Source organism: Camelus ferus, chromosome 18 (assembly GCF_009834535.1).
Source record: "Camelus ferus isolate YT-003-E chromosome 18, BCGSAC_Cfer_1.0, whole genome shotgun sequence".
NCBI lineage: Eukaryota > Metazoa > Chordata > Mammalia > Artiodactyla > Camelidae > Camelus > Camelus ferus.
The window spans coordinates 16,083,274-16,108,928 of NC_045713.1; the positions used below are offsets into that span (position 1 = coordinate 16,083,274).

Consider the following 25,655-nt stretch of genomic DNA (forward strand, 5'->3'; position numbering starts at 1 on the left):
ATAAATAAACAAACCTAATTACATAACCCCTAAAAAAAACAAAAAGTGCCACACATTTGAAAAATAAAATTTCAGTGTGGTTGAGTTTATATGACACTTCAGGAATCCATCTATCAGAAAAACAAGGTTTTGGTGTGTTATTGGCAGGTTATCATGATGCTACACTTTCTAATATCCACATTCCACTGATCGAAGATTATCTCTTCTCTTATAAAGCAACAACAATTTGTTTCTAATCCAGTATATGGTCCATTAGTCAGAAAACATGAATGTATATGTGGAGAGAATTCAGACCATCAGGACGGGCTGACTCCACAGCACCGCGGCTTCATGTGCTAGTTAGAACAGGTTTGAACCTTAATCTTCTAATCTGCTTGAGTCATTCAATTTTGAGTTGCTTTGCATGCACTTTCAGCTTATTTCTGAAGGTCATTCTGTTTCTTGTGATTCTTGTGTGATTTTCCCAGCTGATTTGCTATCTGCTCCACTGATATTTCACCACTTTAGCAGAAAAGGGTTTCTTTTAAATTCCCTGAAGTTGAAAAGATAAAACTTCTAAATTTTTCAGTGTATTTAAATTTTATGTATCAGTGTTTTCCAGGCTTTTCACAGAGGCAAAATTAATTATGTGTTTTTTTTTAAGTGGCTGGGTTTTTTTTTCAGCTTCCCTATAGCAAACAAATGAAAGGAAATTGACAAAGTAAATGCCATATAATTGTAATCAGCAATGAACTTCACACATTATATACTTATTATGGAAATGACTTCAAAGACTAAGCAAAATTGTACTAAAAAGTTTCAGGATGCAAAGGTAACATAAGAAGTGTAGAAAATAAGGGAATCATGAAGAAGCACCATCCTAGGGTTTGAATTCTAGAAACGGCAATAAATCTGAATTCTAATAGCAGCTCTCATTGATCTTGGACAAATCACTTCATTTAATTGCTGTAAATAAGTTTCCCTCTTTAAAATGGTTATTAAAATGCCCACAGTGTCTGTGAGTATATTACAATATTACCCAATTGTTACGTTGTGAAGCACTGAGGAAATTTAAATTCTGCTATGAAGATCGTTGAGTATACACTGTCACACAGACATGACAGAACTTGACAATCACCTACCTTATTTTGTTTACATTTTGATTACTGTCTGAGGACAGTACAGCTACCTGAAGGAAAAAGGATGTGCGAAAATATGTCCAGATCATACATTTTTAAAATTCCTTCCTAAAAATACTGTCGCTCTTCCTTTGGAATATAGTAATCATATACCACTGGCTCTCTAGAAAACATAAATTAAAGAAATATGACCTCTTTCATTATCATTAGAGAAATATTTATACTTCCCTTGGACAGTAGTTAAGAACTATTTCCTTCAGGGTACATGTTACTGGGGGAGAGGGTATAACTCAGTGGTAGAGTGTGTGCTTAGCATGCACAAGGTCCTGGGATCGATCCCCCGTATCTCCAGCAAAAATAAACAAACAAACAAATAAACAAACCTAATTCCCACCTGCCCCCAAAAAGGTACATGTTACTTATAAACTCCTTGGAGGCAGAAATCATATTTCTCCATCTATTATACTCCCATGCAACCAGGAGAGGCCCTCCCACAAAACATGAGGCTCTATAAATGTTTCATAAGCTGTTCCGTCTGCTTAGGGCTGGAATGGAAGATAAGCCAAGGCTGCTGTTCTCAAGGAATGACTCACACACGGTAAACCGTCTTAGGGAACTGCAACACAGTGCGCTGTAATAAAGGTGTGTACAGAATACTTGAGCTCACGAAAAATGTGGAGGTTGCCAAGAGCCCTTTACAGAAAGGTGACATTTTAGTCTAAGGACAGATAAGAACTCACCATGCATAAAAGAAGCAGACAAGGAAAACACAGTGTGCGGTCCAATGTCTAAAGCACAGAGCAGGTGCAGGAAGTGGTGGACGGCAATGAAACTGGGGCCAGTTTTTAAGGGTCTTGTGTTCTGTACCAAAGAATTGGATTTTACCCTCTAGACAAGTAGTTTTCCAAAGTAGGAGGGCGCTCACTCGAGAGCATATGCCAAACGAATATACATATGTGTATGTATGACTGAAACACGATGCTGTACACCAGAAAGTGACATAGCATTGTAAACACTATACTTCAATTTAAAAAAATACTTAAAAAAAAAACCAACATAAGGAACATGTATATGATACTTTAACGGAGAAAAGAAGAAAATTTTTTTCCAGATTTATTGAGATACTGACATATAACATGTCAGTTTAAGGTGTACAATGTGATGATTTAACACATGTATATATTGTGAAATGATTCCATAATAAGGTGAGTTAACACCTCCATCCCCTCACATAATTGCATGTCTGTGTGCGTAGTGATAACATTTAAGATTGACTCTCTTAACTTTCAAATGTATAACAGAACATTGTTAATTATAGTCACCATGCTGTACACTATATCCCCAGAACTTATTTATCTTATAACTGGGAGTTTGTACCATCTGACTACATCTTTCTTGTTCCCCTCACCCCACTCCCAGCCCTTGGCAATCATCATTCTAATCTATTTCTGAGTTCAGCTTTTTTAGACTTTGCATATAAGTGAGAACATACAGTATTTGTCTTTCTCTCTCTGACCTATCTCACTTAGCATAATGTCCTCAAGGTCCATATATATTGTCCCAAGACACAAGACTTTCCTTTTTAATACTGAATCATTTTCCATCACATTTTCTTTATCCACTCAACTGTTGACAGACACTGAGGTTGCTTCCACGTCTCGGCTATTGTGGACAGAGCTGCAGTGAACCTGGAGGTGCAGATCTCTTTGAGAACCGGTTCCATTCCCTTCAGATATACGCCCAGAAGTGGGGTTGCTGGATCGTATGGTAGTTCTATTTCTAATTTTTTGAGGAAACGCCATAAAGTTTTCCATAGTGGCTGTAACAATTTGCATTCCCACCAACAGTGCACAAGGGTTCCCTTTTCTCCACATCCTCCCCAACACTTGTTATCACTTGTCTTTTTGATGATAGCCTTTCTAACAGGTGTGAGGAGGTATCTCATTCTGGTTTTGATTTGCATTTCCCTGATGATTAGTGATGTTGAGCATCTCTTCTCATGCACCTGTTTGCCCATTTATATGTCTTCTTTGGAAAAGAGGTCTATTCAAGTCCTTCATCCATTTTTTAATCAGATTGTTTATTTTTGTGCTATTGAGCTGTATGAGTCCCTTACATTTTGGATATTAATTCCTTATAAGAGAGATGGTTTGCAAATATTTTCTCCCATTCTGTAGGCTGCCTTTTCATTTTGCTGATTTTTTTTTTTTTTTTGGCTATGCAGAAGCTCTTTAATTTGATGTAACTCCATTTATTTATTTTTTATTTTGTTGTCTGTGCTTTGGTGTCATATCCCAAAAAATCACTTCCATGACCAATGTCAAGGAGTTTTCTTCTAAAGGATTTTAAAGTTTCAGGTCTCACATTTAAGTCTTTAATGCATTCTGAGATAATTTTTGTCAATAATGTAAAATAGAGTCCAATTTCATTCTCTGGCATGTGGTTATCGAGTTTTCCCAACACCAGTTACTGAAGAGGCTATCATTGCCATACTGAGTATTATTGGCACCCTTGTCAAATATTAGTTGACCTTATATAAGTGTGGGTTTATTTCTGGGCTCCCAATTCTGTTCCATTGGTCTACGTCTCTATGTTTATGCCAGTACCATACTGTTTTCATTACTATAGCTTTGTAATACAGTTTGAAATCAGGAATTGTGATGCATGAAAAGAAGTATTGCAAGAAAAATACATTAAAGAGAAACCTTAGATTTATTGGAAATATTCTTACCAATCCTATCTTTTAAAAATATTATAATGTTCCTCCTCAAATAATTACATTAGGTCATTGCTTTAGTTAGGCTGATCTGCGTAGTACTTAAAGATTTAGTGTTTCTCTTTTGCAAAAATCTCAGCAAATATTTTGACTAATACTCTGCATAAATTACAAAGATACTTTGAGGAAAAAAAAGATCAGTGGAATTTAACTGACAGAATTCTATGAGAATTCCAAATGGTGAAAGGTTACTTCACATATAATAATGTGATACAATTTAAAGAAAATAGTTACTAAACCCTAGAGATTCAAAACCAGAAAATGACAAAGAATTTTGAAATAAATCCAAAGAAATCAACTCTCAGATGATTATCTGTCAAGTTTGGCCAAAAGTTAATAAATAAATTAATTAAAACATCAAATAAAATATCTCAATATGTATTATATCTCAATAATCATTATAATTTGTGATTTTACTTATTTATTTTAGAGGAAAAGCTGGGATAAAGAAAGAATGATTTTATGAGGCCACATTCTTCATCCAAAAATTCCTTTACCAATTTTATTATTAGTCAATTTAGTAGTTCCAATATTTATCTCTCCATTCAGTTTGTTACTCCCTAGATATTCCTGCCTATTTGAAATTCTCACCTGGTAGCCTCACCAAGGCCAACATGACAAGCATGGTGAAAGAACCAAGGTCAGGAAATTCTCAGCTCACAAAGATAAATGAGACTTAGTACCTGTTCCTAGGACACCAACAGTCACAAAAGGGAACTGAAACAGCTGCACAGCCGACTACTAACTACATGATTCCAGATCGAACGTCACCTGTATTTTAAAAGAAGTAGAATGAAAATCAGAAGGGACTTCCTAAGATGGGTAAGCTCATTTTCCGAAACAAACTTAACAAAACGATAACAGAGAACCAATATTGAGACTTACTATCCATCATGTACCACGACTAACATGCATTATCTTATTTACTTCTCACAACAACTCAATGAGTTGTTTAAAAAAAAAGTTGTTTCTATTATTAATCTTCATTTTTCAGAGGAAGAAAACACCTAGTCTTTTGAAGTAGATACTCTGCTCAGGAGACATTCTTTTCCTATCCAAAGACAGGATTGGGGGTGGAAACAACCTCTCACATGGTTTACCACTCTGCTGTCCAAAATGGTAGCCCAAGGCACATGTGGTTATTAAACACTCAAAATGTGACTTTTTTTTTTTGTAGTTTAAATCATTATTTATTTTCTAAAATTGGCACTATGCTCTATAATTGGAGAATTAATTTTTTTAAACTTATCAAACTATCATGGATATCCTTTCATGTGAATATGAATGGACCTACCTCCTTCCATAGTATGTATGTAGCACCTTTAATTTAACTATATATATATTTTTTTCAGTTTTCAGTTTTATTAGGTAGAATTGTTATAATTTGACTCACATATACAACATATTGCATGTAAATACATATACACAATATACTGCACATTTTTAAAATTTACATATATGTATTGTTCATTGTTCTAAGAACGTTTAGAGCTTTAGCTTTTTAAACTTATATAGTTATCAAAGGAAAAAAGCCAACCACAAAATAAGAATCAATTCAAAAAGATACATACACCCCCGCTATTAACAGCAACATTCTTAATAAATGTCAAGACATGGAAGTATCCTAAGTGCACATAAATAGACAAAAGGATAAAGAAGATGCAGCATATATATGTAATGAAAAAATGTGGCTGGTCTTAATGAAGATGTGCTGTAAGTGTAAAATACACACCAGATTTCAAAGAAAAAGAATGTAACAGATCTCATTAAGAGTTTTATATTGATTAGATGTTGAATTGGTAAAATTTTTGATATACTGGGTTAAATAATGTATACTATAAAATCAATTCCATCTTTTTTGTTTTTTAAATGTTAAATGTGGCTATTAGAAAATTTAAAATTGCACATGTGGCTTGCCTTATATTTCTACTGAACAGCACTGGTTTAGAGTCGCTAAAGGAAGGAACTACCAACCAAAACATAAATAACATCAACAACAATACTTTATGGTCGTGAGCCATGAGGAATTAAATGCCAGACAGAAGGAAGAATAAAGTGTTATCTTACACTTAAATAAAAAAAAATCCCAAGGGGAAGGGTATATAGCTCAGTGGTAGAGCACGTGCTTAGCATGCAGGAGGTCCTGGGTTCCATCCCCAGTACCGCCATTAAATAAACAAACAAACAAACAAACAAACAAACCTAATTATCTCCCGCCCCTCCCCCAAATAAAAACAAGATCTTCATTAAAAAAAAAATCTGCTTAGGAAGATTATAAAACAAACAAAAAAACCCAAAAGTACCTCCTCTGGGCCTAGAATCAATGACAACATAGCAACAAGAAGCACACCCAGCACACATCTTGGTTTCTAATTTCATTTACCTTGGACAAATGCAGGCGCAGAGATGGTACAGGATAAGCCGGGGCGTCTTGCAACACCAGGAAGTACGGCAGTGCTCGGAAAACACAACAGACTGACTACTAAATATAAAATAGATAAACAACAAGTTTCTGCTGTATAGCGCAGGGAACTATATTCACTCTCTTGTAGTAACCTATAATGAAAAAGAATATGAAAATGAATATATGTGTGTACATGTATGACTGTAACATCATGCTGTACCCAGAAATGGACACAACGTTGTAAACTGACTATACTTAAATCGAAAAAAAAAACAAAACAAAACACAATGGGGCATATGAAAGGGACACAGGAATCGGGGGAGGGTATAGTTCAGTGGTTAAAGCATGTGTAAGCATGAGGTCCTGGGTTCAATCCCCAGTACCTCCATTTAAAATAAATAAATAAGCCTAATTACCTGCCTCCCCTATAAAAAAAAGGCTTGGGGGAGGAAAAAAAGAGAAGCCAACTGAAGAGCTCCCAATAACCAAAGGTGGAACAATTTGAGCAATAAAACAAATGTGTTAGGTTATAACCCAAAGTATAAAATAAATAGCCATGAGTCCATACTAATATAAATAAATGATTGAATGAATAAATGAATAGGGGCGAACAGACACATTTCCCATATAAAGAATGATGCAGATACAAACAATTCTGCACGGGGAGGGTATAGCTCAGTGGTAGAGTGAATGCCTAGCATACACAGCGTCCTGGGTTCCATCCCCAATACCTCCACTCAAAACAAATAAATAAATAACTTAATTACCTTCCCCTCCCCCCAAAATAAATAAAAATATGAAACTGTAAAATAAATAATTCTGCTCCTCAAAGAGATGGAGCATAAGGTCCTAACCCTTAAGTAGAGTCTGCACATAATGACTTCCTTCCAGAGAGAAAAGAATGGAAAGAATGGAAAGGGAGGGGGAAAATGAGCAACTTTCCAGGAGGAAAAACCTGACAAACATGACCACAGGCCAGAGAAGCCCCAGGAGACACAATGACTTAAACATAATGTGACATCCCGGATGGAATCCTAGGACGTTAGGTAAAAACTGAAGAAAACTGAATATAAAGTATGAACTTCAGGGCAGGAGAGTACAGCTCAGTGATAGAATGCACAGGGTCCTGGGTTCAATCCCCAATACCACCATTAAAAAATAAATAAATAATTAAACTTAATTACCTGCCCCCACAAAAAGGTGTTAATCAGTTAATGATAATCTTTGGGAGTTCAAGATTTGCAGATACTGACTGGTATATGTAAAATAGATAAACAAGTTGATACTGTATAGCACAGGGAAATATAGTCAATATCTTGTAGTAGCTCCCAGTGAAAATGAATATATATATTCATGTATGACTGAAGCAATGTGCTGTACACCAGAAACTGACACAACATTGTAAACTGACTATACGTCAATTAAAAAAAAAAAATCTATCAATATTAGCTAATTAGCTGTGACCAATGTACTATACTAATGTTAAGTTCTTAATGGGTCAAAGAAGGCGAAGGGTATGGGAAAATTCTCTGGACTATCTCTACAACTTTTCTGTAAACTTAAAACTTTTAAAATAAAAAGTGTGTTTTGTTTATTTTTCTGGTTTTTGTTTTTAAAAAGGACCCCCTGTGGTTTGAAATCTTTCAAGTAGGTCGGGATCTTTATTCCCAGGTTCAAGTCCTCTCTAGCCTTTCTATTCAGTGTGTTTACCTCTGAGCTTCTTAACAATACAGAATCTCAGGCCCAACCCAGGTGTACTAGTCAGGGTCCACCAGAGAAACAGAGAAACAGAACCAATAGGTGGCAAGTGTGTATGTGTAAGAACAATTATTAAAAGGAACTGCAGTGGGGAGGATATAGTACAGTGGTAGAGGGCATGTTTAGCATGCATGAGATCCTGGGTTCAATCCCCAGTACCTTCATTTAAAAAAAAAAAAAGTAAGTAAATAAATCTAATTGCCTCCCTCGTCCAAAAAAGAATTGCAATTCATACAATTATACAATTATGAAGGCTGACAAGTCCAAATCTGCAGTATGGGTGGGCAGCCTAGAGAGACCCATGGTGGAAATGAAGTCTGAAGGCAGTCCGCTAGAGAACTCTCCCTTGCTCAGAGGGTAGATCTCAGTTCTATTCAGACCCTGGATTAACTGAACAAGGTCTACCCACACTACAGAGGGCAGTCTGCTCTACCCAGAGTTCACCAATTGAAATGTTAACCTCATCCAAAAACATCCTCCAAATTGACACGTAACTATCACAAATACTGCGTTAATCACTTATACGTGGAATCTAAAGAAAAAAACAAATGACTAGAATAAAACGGGGGGGGAGGGGCAAGAGAGGGCCAGGGGGTTAAGAGGTACAAACTATGTATAAAATAAGCCACAAGGTATATTGTACAACACAGGGAATATAGGCAGTACATTATAACAACTTTAAATGGAGTATAATCTATAAAAATTTTTAAACACTATGTTGTATACCTGAAACTAATATATTGTAAATCAACTATACTCAATTTTAAAAAAATCAATGTAATTTACCTTATTAACAAATTAAAAATAAAAACCATATGGTGATTAAAAAATTTTTTTTAATTAACTGTCACACCACACCTGAAAAAGCTGAATCTGCACTTTAAAAGGAACTGCCTGGTGATTTCCAGCATTCAAGTTTAAGTGGAAACTTCAAGACTCCTGAACGGCCAGAATCCTCCTCTAAGAGTCTAAAATCTGCATGATAATTTCAGTAACTCAGAAACAAGGCTTGATTCGTTCTAGCTTTAACCAATAACCTTCCTAGTATTCACCGGTCTGAAGGTTAGCGATGCCTTCAGATACCGCCACCCTCCCCGTTGGACAAGGTGACCCTCACCAAGATCGAACTGATGACTTGAGAGTCCTCCCAGTTACAGTGAGCCCACAGGGGCACCTACCATTTCATCTCCAGGCCTTTACGACGCAGAAAATCTACCTATCTAGTCTGTGATCCTTAGAGATCTGCTCACCCCACCCCGCAAGGCAGGGAGCCATCTTCCCCGTCCTCCACCTCAGGGTCAGCAAATGCTGGAGAGCCTGCCCAAACTAGACCTGTGGAGAAGAAACACGTACATCACACGATTCCACAGGGGGAAACCACATGAAAATGCTGATATTGGGTTACTCTGCCCTACAAAACCGGCAGTTTCATAGGACTCAGCAATATGCTCCTATCGGCTGTTTTTCCTCCTCAAAAGACTAAAGTTAAAAAAAAAAAAAGCTACTCTAGGGACAAGATGCTGTCACGGGTAGACCGGGCCAGGGTTGCTAATACACACGGCAATTTACTACAGTAACTGAGCGCCTAGGAACACCATCCATTCCAAGTTCGATCCACGCCCTCCCCTTACTTAGACGCGATGGAAGCCCCCGCCGCGCGTCTCAAGGTTCCCGGTCACCCCCGCTCCCAGAGGGGCAGCCTCTGAGCTTTACAAGGGAGCGCAAGGGAGGGAACACGGTTGTCAAGTTCACCGGCGACCAGGCAAGGCTTCGAACCAGCGGGCCAGCTACGTAGGCGCTCTACGCGCCGCGGGAGCCGGGACCCTTGACCTCCACCGTCCCCTCTAACCCTTCGCGGAGACGCCCGAGCCCAAGATGGCGGCGGGGGCGGAGTCGGAGTCGGAGGGGCGGGGCCTACAGGGGCGGAGCCGGCGGGGCGGAGTCTGAGCAGCCGTCCCTGGGCGGGGCCGCGTGACGCTACGTGGCCGCGGGGCGGTGCCAGCGGCCCTGCTCCGCCCGGCCTGCTCGGCCCGGGGGCTTCGGCTGTCGGGCCGGAGGTCTCTTTTTGGTGGGTCGGTCCCGCGGCTCCTCGGGGACACCATGAAGTCCCCGGTTGCAGACCTGGCCCCGACCGACGGCGAGGAGGGCTCAGACCGCACGCCTCTCCTGCAGCGCGCTCCGCGGGCGGAAGCCGGTGAGCAGCGGCGCGAACGGGGGCTTTCGGGCGGGTGGCGGTCGCAGGGTAGGGGTGGGCAGAGCTGCTTAGGTGCGAAGGGACTCGAGGACTGGAAGCCCACTCAGGGTCCCCTCAGCCGCGCCTGCTTGGGTGCCAAGAAGCCGCTCTGGGGTCCAGGGGGCGGGCGGGACCGTGAGGCCTGGCGTGGCCGGGTGGACGCTCGGACGGGACCTCGGCAGGTGCAGCCCCGGGGACTCCGGCAGGTGTAGCCCCCGAGGCCCAGCAGGTGCAGCCACGGGGCCCGGCAGATGCAGCCCGCGGGCCCAGGCGGGGAGCTGCTGGGCGCTGCCAGCCCTGGGCCCCCGGCGGTTTTCGGTAGTATGGAGCGGGAGACCCTGTGGAAGGGCCGACCGGGGGGGAAACCTGCGGCTGAAGGGTAGAGGGCCGGGCGGAGCCATAGTCCTTCCCTCCCTGTCGCTGCCCGGTTGCTGTCACAGCTGCTCGTCCTCCAGCATGTGACCTGGTCGCCAGCTCCCTGGGCGTGGAAGGGAGACAGAAGCGGTCTGAGGTTAAGGTTTGTGAGTATGCGGAGGGAAATTATTGGATAACCCAGCGAATACCTTGAAATTGTGCAATGAGATATTAAAAGTACTGCACACATTTTTTTTCCGTCGTAGAATAGCTGTCTACGATTACGTCGTAGCAGTCTACAATTAAAGTTAGGAAATAGTTTGGTTATCCTCAAGATGGGATCTCTGTAGCTGTCTAAGGTAATTTGCCCAAAGTCTTGCAACAAATAGAAAAGGAGGTACTTACAACGCATCTTCCCAGAATTTGGGGAAATTAAAATATTGCTGTCTGATCCTTTTGTGATGGAACTTTTTAAAAAGAAATTAAAACCAAAGAATAAGTCACTTTGCATGCATTCTATAGTTTCAAAGATGTGTACATGAGAAACAGAGTTGAATTAGAAATTTGACTTTTCCTGACCAAAACCAGTATAGTCCTGTTGTTATCTTTTAAATTTGTTTTTTAACATTACTAGATGGTGGCAGTACAGGTGGCAACATTATAGCTCCATCTGGCAGCTGGGAGCTTATTTTTGTGGATCTCACTGTAAACACTGTACCATGGTGACGTTTTATCTGGAAGTCAGATTTAGTTCCATAAACTGACCTTTTCCTGTGACATGTGTGTTAGAGTTCATAGCCGTCTTCTGTAAAGTAACCTAGTGTAGAAATACAGAAACAAGTACCATAAGAAAGACTAGAGATTACTATATTCTGTTGCAATTAGGGAAAAATATATAAATATAATCAAATTTTAGCTTAAATGTTAAACATCATTAGTTGTCAGAAAAGTGCAGATTAAAACTGCAGTGAGCCATTACAAACTTACTAGAATGGCTAAAATTTAAAAGGCTGAAGATGCCAAATGTTGGCAAACATATGGAGTAACTAGAACTCTCATATTTTGCTCATGAGAGTGTGAAATGGTACAACTTCTTTGGAAAACTGGCAATTTACGTTATAGGTAAACATATATTACCATAATACCACAATGTTTATGGCAGCTTTATTCATAATAGTAAAAAAAATGAACTGGAAACAACTTATCCATCAGTTCATCAGCAGGTGAATGGATAAACAAATTGTAGTGTATCTACACATACTCAGTGATAAAAAGAAACTGCTGGGGGTGGAGGGTATAGCTCAGTGGTAGAGCACATGCTTAGCAAGCAGGACAGTCTTGGGTTCAACCACCAGTACCTCCATTAAAATACATACATACATACATATATACATAAACCTAATCCCCACCCCCCAAAAACCACCCACAAAACGAATAAACAAAAAAGAAACTGCTGGTACACATAACAACATGGGTGAATCTCAGATACAGGCTGAGCAAAAGAAACCACCGTATTGCTGTATGATTCCATCAGAATGAAGTCCTGAACGAGTAAAACTTACCTGTAGTAACAGGAAGCGGATCAGTGGTTGCCTGGAAGCTACAGGCAGGAAGGAATTGACTACAGAGGGGCACTGGCTACTTTTTGGGGTGATGAGAAAGTTCTGCATCTTGATTAGGGTGCACAGATGTATACATTTGTAAAGATTCACTGAACTGTACACTTGAAATAAGTGCATTTTATTGCAGGTACAATATACTTCAGTAAAGCAGACTGAAAAAAAAAATTAACTCATTCCTTTTTAAAACAGTCCCTGCCTGATTCATGGGTTGAGTGTATAGATCTTAGCTCTATTCCCTGTGATTTGAAGTGGCTGTCTTCATTGTAACCATTTCCCTTCTTAGTTTTGCTCTTTGTATACCCACTGGTGAGCAGAAGTGAAGTAAAGATGGCAGCAACACATTTTTTTTTTTTGCTATTTGAAATATGATAAGATTTTAGAGACGAGGAACCTATAGTTATAGGGTATTCCATTAGTGAACAGTATTTTCTCTTTTTTATTGAAGTACAGTTTACAATGCTGTGTCAATTTCTGGTGTACAGCGTAATGTTTCAGTCATACATATACATACATATATTCCTTTTCATATTCTTTTTCATTGTAGGTTACTACAAGATACTGAATATAGTTCCCTGTGCTATACAGAGGAAACTTGTTTATCTATTTTATATATAGTGTTAGAATCTGCAAATCTCCAACTCCCAATGTATCCCTTCCTACTCCCTTCCCCTCAACAATATTGTAAATTAAGCTCTGTGTCTAGGGTCCTGTGGGCAGGGGAACAAGAGAGGAGCACTGAGAAAAGAGATGGAAAAGACAAAAGATGGGTTATAACAGCTTTATTTATAAGAGGCACCAGGGGTTAACTCATTTGCTCTCAGTGATAATATCTACCATGTACATCTAATAGGATAAACAAGATGACCCTTAGTTATATTTTTAATTTAAATTCTGTACGTTTATTTAGCACATTTCAGAAAGTGTGAGTGTTAAAATAAACAAAACAAAACACTTTCTATCCAGAATTAGTTTTTTCAAGTTTTGGTTCCTGAAGGAGTAAATCTTTACCAGACCTTAAAACTTCTCTTTCCGAGTGTTTGTATATGTTTTATTTATCTTTTATGTTTGTTTCTGAAACAAACCCATATGAAATTAGCTGTACCTTAGCCATGCCTGTGTGTATAGTTTTGTTTTTTAGTAGAGAAAAGCTGATAAAATGTCAGTCATAAAATTTTACAGCAGTTAAAAGGCCTTAGAGACTAACTGCCATCCGGTGGGCATCATTTTATGTGTAAACAACTTAGAGCCAAAGAGGTTAAGTTCCCAAAGATTGCTGTAGCCACATTAAGACCCAGCCAGCATTCTTTTGGATTTTAGCCACATCCTCCTTCCTGGTCACAGCGCTGCCATGTCTGCATTCCATTTGAGAAATTCCCATTTACAAAATGCTTCTTCACTTTTGCTGAATTCTTCACAAATTTGAAAGTTCCCCGCTCCATCAGGAATAAGAGGACGTTGCTTTACATTGTGCGTAGTGCTACTTATAAGAGAGCTGATTTTTATTTATTCATTTATTCATTCATTCATTCATTCATTCATTCATTTATTTAAATTAAAGTCTAGTCAGTTACAATACTGTGTCAATTTCTGGTGCACAGCATCATGTTTCAGTCATACATGTACATCTATATATTCCTTTTCATATTCTTCCTCATTATAGGTTACTACAAGAGACTGAATATAGCTCCCTGTGCTATACAGAAGAAACTTGTTGTTTAACTATTTTATATATAGTAACGTGTATTTGTAAATCTCAAACTCCCAATTTATCCCTTCCCACACTCTTAACCCCTTTGGTAACCGTAAGTTTGTCTTCTATGTCTGTGAGTCTGTTTCTGTTTTATAAATAAATTCATTTGTATGCTTTTTTAAAAAAATATTCCACATATAAGTGATATCATATGGTATTTTTTTTCTCTGTATGACTCACTTCACTTAGTACAGAAATCTCCCTGTCCATCCATGTTGCTGCAAATGGCATTATTTTATTCTCTTTTATGGCTATATATATAGACCACAACTTCTTTATCCAGTCATCTGTCAGTGGACATTTAGGTTTCCATGTCTTGGCTATTGTAAACAGTGCTGCTGTGAACATGTAGCTTTTGAATTAGAGTTTTCTCCAGATATATGCCCAGGAATGGGATTGCTGGATCATAGGGTGTCTATTTTTAGTTTTTTTGAGGAATCTCCATACTGTTTTCCATAATGGCTGCACCAAACTACATTCCCACCAATGGGAGAGCTAATTCCAGGTCCATCCACATCCATGTTGCTGCAAATGGCATTATTTTATTCTTTTCTATGGCTGAGTAGTATTCCGTTGTATATATATAGACCACAACCAAGTTTCTGTGGTGTTAAGAATGAATACCTCTCAGATGGATGGAATGTGACAAAATTCTCAATCATGGGACACTGGTTAGCCTCTGAAGCATTTGCTTTACTTTGCCAGGTGGATTTAAGAGATGCCCACCATTGTGATGGGGGAAGAGTGGCTCAGTGCTGATAAACCACAGGAAGTTATAGATTTTTCTGCCTGATTTAGGGAAGAGGAAGGGAGGGGATTGGGCAAAGATTAAAGCTTCCTTCCCACACATAAAAACTCTTCACTCCCAATAAAAACCAAACAGAAACAAAACAAACAAAACAAACAAAAACTCTTCGCTCCTTACACCTCCCACCCAGGGAAGGTTTATTAGTTTTGTATGAATGAGGTGTGGATGGAATTTCAAAGTACCAAAAATGTGCTCCTTCACATTAGGAGAAAGCAGCTTTGGGGCTCCTAAGACATTTTTTCATGTTTAAAGGCAGAACATTAAAAAAATTAAATTAGATTAGATTAAAATTAAAGGCAGAGCATGAATCTGGAGACGGGCTGCCTAGTTGCCAACCCTAGTTCCACTAACTCACTGCATGAGGTTTAGCAATTAGCTAGCCTAACCTACCCTGTGAGTCAGGGAGAATACTGCACCTGCTTCATGGGTTACTGTGAAAGTGCTTGGGCTGGGGCTTGGCACATAGTGAGTGTTCCTGTCTTCCTCCTTGTCATTGATGGAGACTTTGGACCCGGCTTTCCTCAGAGAACCTGGCATCACAAAATAAAGGCCCATTCTTCCTGTCACACGCCATTGGAACTTGTGACTTTCTAGCTTATGAAACTCCATCCTATGCTTTCTTTCACTGTTTTTTGTTTTTTGCCTCTACTATTCTTTTGAGGGCAGGGAGATGGTTACATTCAAGGTTCAGTTACCCAGCTCTGTGACTCACAGATAGAATTTATGTGTAAATATGGTCTCATTTGTGAGGTCTGGAGTGCTGGTAGACAGCTACCACCTTGGGTCGTGTTGTGATCATCAGTGTTAATTTTCAAGTGACTGAGCCTGTTGTAATGGAATTTGGTGTTACTCTCGTAAATGGGGATTAATTTGGGAGCTAGGAATACGTTCAGGTTTATTGGGAATTAATTACTCATAAGGCAGGGCAAGGCCAGGTAAATATTACCCTTTTAAAATAAAAAAGCAAAATGTATTTTATCCATTTTGGATAGGAAATCTTTTTTTTTTGGCCGTATTGTTTTCCAGCAAAGTGATTCAGGTATACGTATACATACAGGAAATTTTTTAAAATGCACATCCCCTGGCCAGGGGGTTCACTAGTCCGTTGCCCACCCTCCTGTAGAGAAAGTCACCACCCTTACAGTTCAATGCCCCTGACCGTGGACTTTGCACCTGCGACTGAGCCCCTCACTGCTCAGCCAGGCCCATGCCTTTCCATGGCCAGGCGCTTCCCCAGTGAAGAAAGGCCGGACATCCTCCAGTTTTCTCCAGCCTTCCCTCACTCCGGGCACCTCGCTGTCCTGAGCGAAGGCTGACTGCCCCTCACTGCTGTCTCAGGGCGGTGGTGTTCTGCCTTGTCATAGTTGGTGGGATCGACTCCTCCTTCCTCCCCATTGATGCTTCTGGACAGTCAGCCCTCCCTGCTCTGAGCGCCATCAGGCTGGACCACTTTCCCTCCTGGCTTTCCTCCTCCACCTGCTTCCCGGCACTCTGCTTTCTTCATCACAGGCTTTACCACCTGCCACACCAACATCTGCTACACTAACTCCTGCCTTATCTGAGCGACTTCTCATCCAGCACCACGTCTCCCCCCACAACCCTACCCCTGTTCTCAGACTCCTGCCTGTCTAGTGACTTCCTCCCCTCCTCAGTCACCTTTTGGACCTTGTCCTCCCTGTGGCTGCTTTAACCACTACTAGGACCCCTCCTGCCTCACCTGTGTAACTGCTCCACTTGGACCACGCGCTTGTTTCATCTGGACCTTCCACCCACCGACCCCTCACTTCTTTATGGAAGAGTTAACACATACACAGAAGTAGAGAGAAGACCTGTCTGTTTTGTCTGTTGTCAAGAGTATTTCCTAGGTAGAATTGTGTACTTCCATCAAGAAAACACCTCTCTGCCTTTAACCCCCCCAAATATTTGTTTTGTTCTGTTTTTTTTTTAATTGAAGTATGGTCAGTTTACAATGTTGTTTCAATTTCTGGTGTACAGCATAATGTTTCAGTCATACGTATACATACATTTATTTCTATTCATGTTCTTTTTCATTACAGGTTACTACAAGATATTGCATATAGTTCCTTGTTCTCTACAGTAGAAACTTGTTGTTTATCTATTTTATATATAGTAGTTAGTATCTGCAAATCTTGAACTCCCAATTTATCCCTTCCCACCCACCTACCCCCCTGGTAACCGTAAGTTTGTTTTCTATGTCTGTAAGTCTGTTTCTGTTTTGTGAGTAAGTTCATTTGTGTCCTTTTTAAATTTTAATTCCACATATAAGTGATATCATATGGTATTTTTCTTTCTCTTTCTGGCTTACTTCACTTAGTATGACAATTTCCAGTTTCATCCATGTTGCTGCAAATGGCATTATTTCATTCTTTTTTATGGCTGAATAGTATTCCATTGTATATATAGACCACGACTTCTTTACCCAGTCATCTGTCAGTGGACATTTAGGTTGTTTCCATGTCTTGGCTATTGTAAACAGTGCTGCTATGAACATTGAGGTGCATGTATCTTTTTGAATTAGAATTCCCTCTGGATATATGCCCAGGAGTGGGATTGCTGGATTATAGAGTAAGTCTATTTTCAGTTTTTAAGAAATCTCCATACTGTTTTCCATAGTGGCTGCACCAAATTATATTCCTACCAACAGCATAGGAGGGTTCCCTTTTCTCCACACCCTCTCTAGCATTTATCGTTTGTGAACTTTTTAATGATGGCCATTCTGACTGGTGTGAGGTGATAACCTTACTGTAGTTTTGATTTGCATTTCTCTGATAATTAGTGATACTGAGCATCTTTTCATGTGCTTCTTGGCCACTTGTAGTCCTCATTGAAGAATTGCTTGTTTAGGTGTTCTGCCCATTTTTGGATTGGGCTGTTTGTTTCTCTGTTATTAAGTTGTATGAGCTCTTTGTATATTCTGGAAATTAAGCTCTTGTCAGTTGCAAATATTTCCTCCTATTCCATAGGTTGTCTTTTTGTTTAGTTTATATACAGTTTGCTTTGCTGTGCAAAAGCTTGTAAGTTTAATTTCGTCCCTCAACCCCCAAATATTTGTATGTCCACTCTCCCAGACATTTTGTAGGCACTGAAAGTGTACCGCAGTGAGCAACATGGGGCGAAAGCTCCTACCCTCACTGAGATTTTGTATTCTAGTGTACATTTTCCTAAACCATTAGCGCTCTCCATTTTACTTGCTTCTTGGGTCAGAATCACAGTCTAACACTTTATTTTCTTACCAAAACTCTATAAACTCCCCTGCCCTCTGCTCTGTCACCACATCCATCTCATCGCCAACCCTCTGCTGTCCCAGAGCTGGCCTCTGAGTACAGGTGAGTAGTGCTTCAAGGTCACGCACAAGGGCAGGTCGCTCCCACCAGTTCGGGGTGGGCGTCTACCCCCTCAGCAGTCCTGTATATTTCTCTGGGAACTTCACATCCCTACTCTTTTCAACGGCGTCTTATTTCTTCTTTTAAATCCTGATTTCTCACTCAGAGAAATAAACTCGATTCCCTAACAAATTACCTCGATTCCTAATATCCAGGAAAAGCAGCAATAACAACAGTAGCCCACAGTTATTGAAGACATAAGATGTGCTAAGCACTGTTCTGAGCATTTTACACGTTCCCGCTCAGTTAATCCTTGTCACCTGTGCAAGGAAACACCTGAGGTGATACTGAGTACACAGTAAGGGCCCAATAGACGTCAGCTCTTGTGTTCTGTTACTAAGCACAGCCCCCACTGTCCCACTCAGAGTTACTGCGGAGCCACAGTCCAGCGACGTCTGGTCCTCGGGCGTGTCCTGCTCCTTCTGTGCTCCCCTATCTCATTCCCACACACCTGTCCCTGCCGCCACTCCGGTTGCACCGCCGTCCTGCCTCTAACCTGCCTGGTGGCTTCCCGCCTATTGGCGAAGAGCACTGTTCTTTCTCCCAGAGGCCCTCCCTGACCCCGACACCACACCCAGCACATTCAGGTGGCTCTTTGGTCCCGCGTTACACGCCACATATCTTGTAGCACTTAACTCACAGTGTAACTTTCTCCAGGGTGGACAGCCCAGGAACTCACTTTTACTGACTGCCTGCAACACGGCCCTTCAGTACCTTATCCGAGCCTCACATGACCCTCCTTTTGGAGCTGAGACCCCTGATGACGAAAGCCATTAGGTGGCGTCCTCATAGCCACACACCCGTGGAAATCAGAACTGAGATGCATTCCTGGGTCAGCTTCGATCTAAATCATTAGCCTGTGTTCCTTCAGCTACGCCCACTCCGTATTCCTGGAGTTTGTTGTGATGGGCGCTCTGTTCCTTATGCAAGCCTGGTTTTGCTTTGAACTCGATTTCGGTGTGGTGGGTGCCCAGTGGCTGTTCTCTCCTCGTCACACAAGCATGCTCTTCTTGGACCAGTTTCAAATATGAGCCAAGTTCAAGGACACATTTTGCTTTTTGGCCACCCTTTTTTTTAAATTGAAGTATAGTCAGTTGCAATATGTCAATTTCTTTTTTTTTTTCAATTGACGTATAGTTTTGGGGTTTTTTTTAATTGAAGTATACAGCCACCCTTTCTTGACATGAAATTTTTCTGACGGATTTGTAATCAACAATTTTTATACAGCTAATAGCTATTTTAAAAATATTTCTTAAAACTCCATAGTTATATAATTTGTGACATCTGTGTTGGCTTTTTATTGTCTTTTTTTGGAGTGGGAGTAATTAGGCTTATTTATTTATTTTTAATGGAGGCACTGGGGATTGAACCCAAGACCTCTTGCATGCTAGGCATGAGTTCTACCACTGAGCTATACCCTCCCCACTGTTTTTGGATTATTGATTGTGCCCCCATAAGTTACAGTTACCTGACCCATAACTTCTAGCTCAGGTTTTCAAGTAACAACACTAGTACTCTGAAATTATTTTCCTTACCTTTCTTTGACTTCCCAAGCTTCTAGCCCCACATCTGATTCTCACGATGATGTACATCAGAGTCCAAATCAGTTATCACGTGGAGAGAAAGTGATAATACAGGAAATTAAGGTAACTCAAATAAGAATAGAACAGAGTAACAACATTACAGCTCAGAGCAACAGAAAATGAAGTTGTCAATTCTGCCTGTAAATTTATCCCAAGTGCATCCAGTTCTCTCCATTGCCCATGCTTCGCTTTGTTTTATGTTTCTTTCTTTTTTTTGTTTTTTGGAAGAGACAGGTAATTAGATTTATTCACTTATTTATTTACTTTTAGAGGAGGCATGTAATTAGATATATTCATTTATGTACTTTTAGAGGAGGCACTGGGAGTTGAACCCAGGACCTCACGCATGCTAGGCATGCACTCTACCACTTGAGCTATGCCCTCCTGCCCCACTCTATTTTAAGCCACCTTCATCTCTTACCTGGAAAGTCACACTAGTCCCTTAAGTGGTCTCCCTGTGTCCACATCCCCCAACATGGTTCACACTTCTCCCACTTTGTGATAGCCACATGGCAACTAGAGAAGCTCTTTAAACCATAAATCACATCTTGTCACTCCTCTGCTGAAGCAGATCATGAACTTTGTAAAACAGTACCTTGGCAAAGCAGATGGTAATTAAATCTGGATTTTTTTCCTGCTCCAAATGACTCAAGGGAAACACATTTTAATTGCCCAAAATTGAAAAGATTATGAGTCTTCCATCCAGACTTGTGTGTATGTTCTTGTCCAGCCCAGAGCAATGGTAAAGAAAACGTGCTCCCCTAGAAAACATGCCTTAGGGAATTTTATTCAGTATCTTGTAGTAATCTATAATGAAAAAGAATATGAGAATGAAAATATATATGTATATATGTGATTGAAACATTATGCTGTACACCAGAAATTGACACAGCACTGTAAACTGTACTTCAATTTAAAAAACAAACAAACCACGCCTTTGCAGTTTGCAGACTGTCCTTAACTAGACGGCTGCCCGTTTGTTTGCAGCAGAGCAAATGTGTCTGGATTCAGGTAGCAGAGGCAGTGTGAATGCTTAGAAACACGGTTCCCACAGGTCTGGACCTAACTGTGGCAGTGGCGCCCTGGTTCTGATACCAGCCATACCCCTGAAAAGGGAACCAGGAACGTCAAAGAAAAAGTCCTCTGTTAATAGGTGTAAATCTTGCACAGAGGAAAAATTGACAGCTGTTAAGTGTGTAAGTGCTTATAGAAAAGTGAGTTGGATCACAGTGTATGAATGTGCTTGGAAAGACTGTTGTGCTGTAGTCAGCAGTGCTTCTGTCTGCATCAGGCAGTCCGAATCAGTACCAAGACCTTTGTACCCTGAAAAATGTATTCTTAACGCTTACCACGTATAGTTCAGTTGTAGAGCACACACTTAGCATTCACACTTAGCATGTCCTGGGTTCAATCCCCAGTACCTCCAATAAGAAATAATAAGTTGGGGGAAGGGTATAGCTCAGTGACAGAGGACATGCCTAGCATGCACAAGGTCCTGGGTTCAATCCCCAGTCCCTCCATCAAAATAACTAAATAAATAAACCTAATTATCCTCCCCAAACAACCCCCGACACAAGCCCACAAACTGAATAACTAAAGTATTTTTTAAATTGTGTTTTAAAAAAAATATATTCTTAAAGAAGGCTGGAAACAAATAAAATACAAAATTAGTGCATGTTTAGCATGCTCGAGGTCCTGGGTTCAATCCCCAGTACCTGCATTAAAAAAAAATGAAAATAAACCTAATTATCTGCCCGCCCCCCCACCGCCAAAAAAAGCAAAAACAAAAGTATTCTTGTGTGACATTAGGTCAAGGCAAACACCAGGACTAGGGGAAAAACACACACACACACACACACACACGCACACACGCACTCACGCACTCACGCAATGCTAATATGTCATTGCCAAACAAAAGCTCACATATATTCAAATATATGTATTTAACTTGACATTAGCAAATGAAATAAACATTCATACCTTTCAACAGAAATTCATCACACACTCAAGTGTTGACCAAACTTAAAGTGTACAACCCTGGCTTAGCCACTTCCTTATTGTCAATAAGGGATCACTCATGCTTAAGTCAGCTTCTCATTCCCTCTCCAGTTCTGCAAGTCAGTGAAAGAAGAAAAACTGAGAAAATCTGTGCATCCACTTATAATTAGACTAGAAAAGAAATGAGGTCAAACACCCCCTCTCACATGCTCTCCTTTCATTGGCTCCTCCAGCCTACTCTGCCTCCCTTTTCTATTTTTTTTATTTTTGATCCTTGTTGTACATTCCTTCACTGCCCTGCTCACTGTGGGCCCTTTAAGCACCATCAACTCAGCAACTGTCACAGGCGCTGCAACTGTCACAGTTTCCGCAAATTGAGTTCCGGATCCTTAGATCCATGTAGCTTAGGAGAGCCTTAGGTACTAATCATGGCTTCTGATTCAGACCCTGCCTCTGAGGACACTGTTCAAGGTAAGACGCTGGTCAGCAGGCGTTTCGCGCCCGAGCCGTGGCGGTTGTCTCTGGTGCTGGGACGGTGGCTGCTCACCCACGATCAGTGATGGACATGGTGCTCTGCGCACGCAAGCACTCTTTGGCTCTGTTGGAGAGAGCTTTCCAGAAGTCACGATGCCATTAAACCCTCTTACCTGTTTTTCTCATACTTGCCAGCTGACAGAGATTGGGGGTTTGGTTTTGACTCTTGGTGTGGAGATTTTTCTGAGCCAAGTCGATAAAACTGTTGCTTCTCCACGTTTCCAGAAACTCATCTTAGAGTTCAGGCTCTCCTGTGTTAAATATTTATCCAAACTGCGGATACCAGGAACAAATTCTCTTTGATAAATGGTTTTAGATATGCTTTATCTGAGCATATTCTCAGAAACAATAGTCAGGATTTATTAACTTGTGTGCTCCTAAGAAGTGACCTTTCGGTGATGTGGGCAGTATATATATTATATACTAGAGGCCAGTTTTATGTATAGATGTTAGAGGATATCGGAGCCACTCTTGTAACACGAGTCCCCCCACCATCTTCGTTCCAGCTCCAGTGTGCTGCTCTGCTCGTTACAACCTTGCGTTTTTGGCCTTTTGTGGGTTCTTCGTTCTCTATGCATTGCGGGTGAATCTGAGTGTGGCGTTAGTGGACATGGTAGATTCAAACTCAACGGCAGCAGATAACAGAACTTCCAGCGAGTGTGCAGAGCATTCTGCTCCCATAAAAGTTCTTCACAACCAAACGGTAAGTGCTCTTTTCCAAGCAAACGCTCTTAATCCTGAAATACTTCCAAGGAAAAATATGGAATTTATTCATCTTGCAGAGACCATGAACACCCTTATTTGGGGGGAGCTGGGGAGAGGTAATTAGGTTTATCTATTTTTTAAAAATTCTGTTTTTAATGGAGATACTGGGGATTGAACCCAGGACCTCACGCATGCTAGGCACACCCTCTTACCACTGAGCTATACCCTCCCCACCCACAAATGCTTTCTTCAAGTAAACTCTGAGTCACTTCCTTTGGTGTTTTACCAGTCTTATAATAGGAGCTGCTGCTGTGCCTTGATCTGTTTAAAAAGCAGTTTTTCAGTTTCCTCCATAAACGTACTCTCCTAGAAGAGAATTTGGGGAAAACCTGTCTGCCATCCTAGAAAATTGGATTGTTTTAGATGTTGCTAAATAGTTTTCATGGGCCCATTATTTAATAGCTGGACTACTTGCAATGTTTCTATTGCAGAGAATTTAGATCATCTCAGCTGCAGGAACGTAAGAACAGGTCAATTTCTTTTCCAAAATTCTACCTGCTTCCTGTTATAGGGGAATTGATACGTGCATGTTCATCATTTGTTCAGAACTGAGTTTTACGCACTTTATTTTGCTCATCACGTGGGGAGACAATACGGAGGGGGAAGGGCTGGCGTCCTCTTTTGAGTATATTTTCATCCATCTTCAGTGCTCACAGAGGAGCCAGGGTGAGTCCCCTCTCCCATTTATAGACACGAGCGTTCAAACAGAAAGGAGGGCTTCTGCCCAAACAAGCACACATACAGAATTAGGACTTAGCGGAAACCCTGACACGGGACTTGGAGAGTGTTGCTGACTGTGTATTTGAGTACACATCACCCACTGGCGCCACCTAAACCCGTAGCTGCTGGAGTCTTCACGCAGCCCTGAAATTCTGCAGAGAATCTCCAGACTGCTAGCCTAGACACAGATAACTAGGGGTTTGCTTTGTATCTTTGCTTTCAGTAAGCGCTTCTGATGATCCAGCTACTGCGTATCTCCATCTGCCCTGTGTCGACAGTAAAATGAAATCCTGAGCGGTTCCTGACACGTTGGCTAGATGTTGTCTAGGTTACACGGCTGCATGTGCAAAAGATGTCACATACTCAGTCACCAGATTATTACCCTGATGTGTGTCGCTACTCACTAAAGGACGTTTCCCACTCACATGGCTTGGTTTAAATTCTTTCTCATTTAAAAAAATTGTTTTTTATTTGGGGGGGAGGTAATTAGGTTTATTTACTTATTCAGTTTTTTTAATGGAGGTGCTGGATTGAACCCAGGACCTCGTGCATGCTAAGCCCGTACTCTACCACTGAGCTATGCCCTCCCCCTAAATTCTTGCTCTTTTGTGTCGCTCGATATCCCTGTTCAAGTGCTTGGTCTGACATGGAGAGCTATTAATTATCTACATGTATGCACACGAGTAGCCAACACTGAGTGAACACTTAGTGTGTGTCACACTTTATTTTTTATTTTAGTTATTTTTTGGTGGGAGAGGTAATTAGGTTTATTTGTTTGTTTGTTTTTAACTAGAGGTACTGGGGATTGAGCCCCAGACCTCGTGTGTGCTAAGCACACGCTCCACCACTGAGCTCTACCATACCCAAAGGCCTTATTTATGGGCCCTTTCCATGTAATCTCCCCAGATCATAAATCCAGGAAGTAATAGACCTGAGCCTGAACCCAGGCCTGGCTCCAAAGCCCAGGTTATGAAACATCAACAACTCACCCCCTAGTCTAGTTTCATGAAACAGCAAGCCCTCCTGAAACTGTGACTTTCAGTGATTTCCCATCCGCTTCTAGAAGCTGCACGTCTGTATCACGGCGACCCACCTGCCGTGAAAGCCTGGGCATTCTTCAGTCTGAAAGTGGTTCAGAACAACATTTATCTGTACTACATGCTAGTGAGAGAAAGGAGTCAGTCGGTCAAGGTCTTTAAAGGTTTATTTTTCCTCCTACTCTTCATAGGGTAAAAGGTACCAGTGGGATGCAGAAACTCAAGGATGGATTCTCGGGTCTTTCTTTTATGGCTACATAATCACACAGATTCCCGGAGGATACATGGCCAGCAGAGTCGGGGGGAAGCTGCTGCTGGGATTCGGGATCCTGGGCACTGCCGTCTTCACCCTGTTCACCCCCCTCGCTGCCGATCTCGGAGTTGGAGCCCTCGTCGCCCTCAGGGCGCTGGAGGGACTTGGAGAGGTAATTTTTATTCTCATCTGTTTTTCTTCTTACCCTACATCAGTTTCTTGTCTTCTTAAAGGTCTTCCTTGGTATAAGTGTGAACCCAAAAATGCCACTGGAAGGTAACCAGGAGTTTTTTTTTAATTAGAAGAATGATCAACTGTAAAACAACCTGAGTAGATTTTGTATGTGGTCAGTGAGGTCTCGTGCAGAAGCACCCCGAAATCAGAAGCTTTACTGGAAGACTAGAGAAGCCATTTTCGAGGGGACACGTCATAGCTCCTTACCCACTCTTTCTTTAGGAGTTAAGAAAATAAACCACTGTTAAAACCATGAAGATAGACCATCCTGTCTCTTGAACTTTTGCCTCCGTTTACCCCAGCT

General features: G+C 40.9%; 1 protein-coding gene and 1 long non-coding RNA gene across 4 annotated transcripts in view; one reads left to right on the top strand and one right to left on the bottom strand.

The window, feature by feature from the left end:
* Positions 1-4,394: 4,394 nt before the first annotated feature.
* LOC116657543 lies at positions 4,395-9,918 on the bottom strand. Its single transcript, XR_004312663.1, has 3 exons — positions 9,688-9,918; positions 6,278-6,450; positions 4,395-4,665 (listed from the first exon to the last, which is right to left on the bottom strand). It is a non-coding gene; the product is annotated as an uncharacterized LOC116657543 (long non-coding RNA).
* Positions 9,919-10,032: 114 nt separating this feature from the next.
* The window catches only part of SLC17A5 (solute carrier family 17 member 5), a 51,785-nt gene continuing 36,162 nt past the window's right edge, over positions 10,033-25,655 (top strand). For all 3 annotated transcript variants that reach the window (XM_032460309.1, XM_032460310.1, XM_032460311.1), the window contains exons 1-3: positions 10,033-10,250; positions 22,849-23,045; positions 25,056-25,289. In XM_032460309.1, the coding sequence (XP_032316200.1) occupies positions 10,157-10,250; positions 22,849-23,045; positions 25,056-25,289 (525 nt within the window). In that variant the 5' untranslated portion in view covers positions 10,033-10,156. The remainder of the gene's footprint in view (positions 10,251-22,848; positions 23,046-25,055; positions 25,290-25,655) is intronic.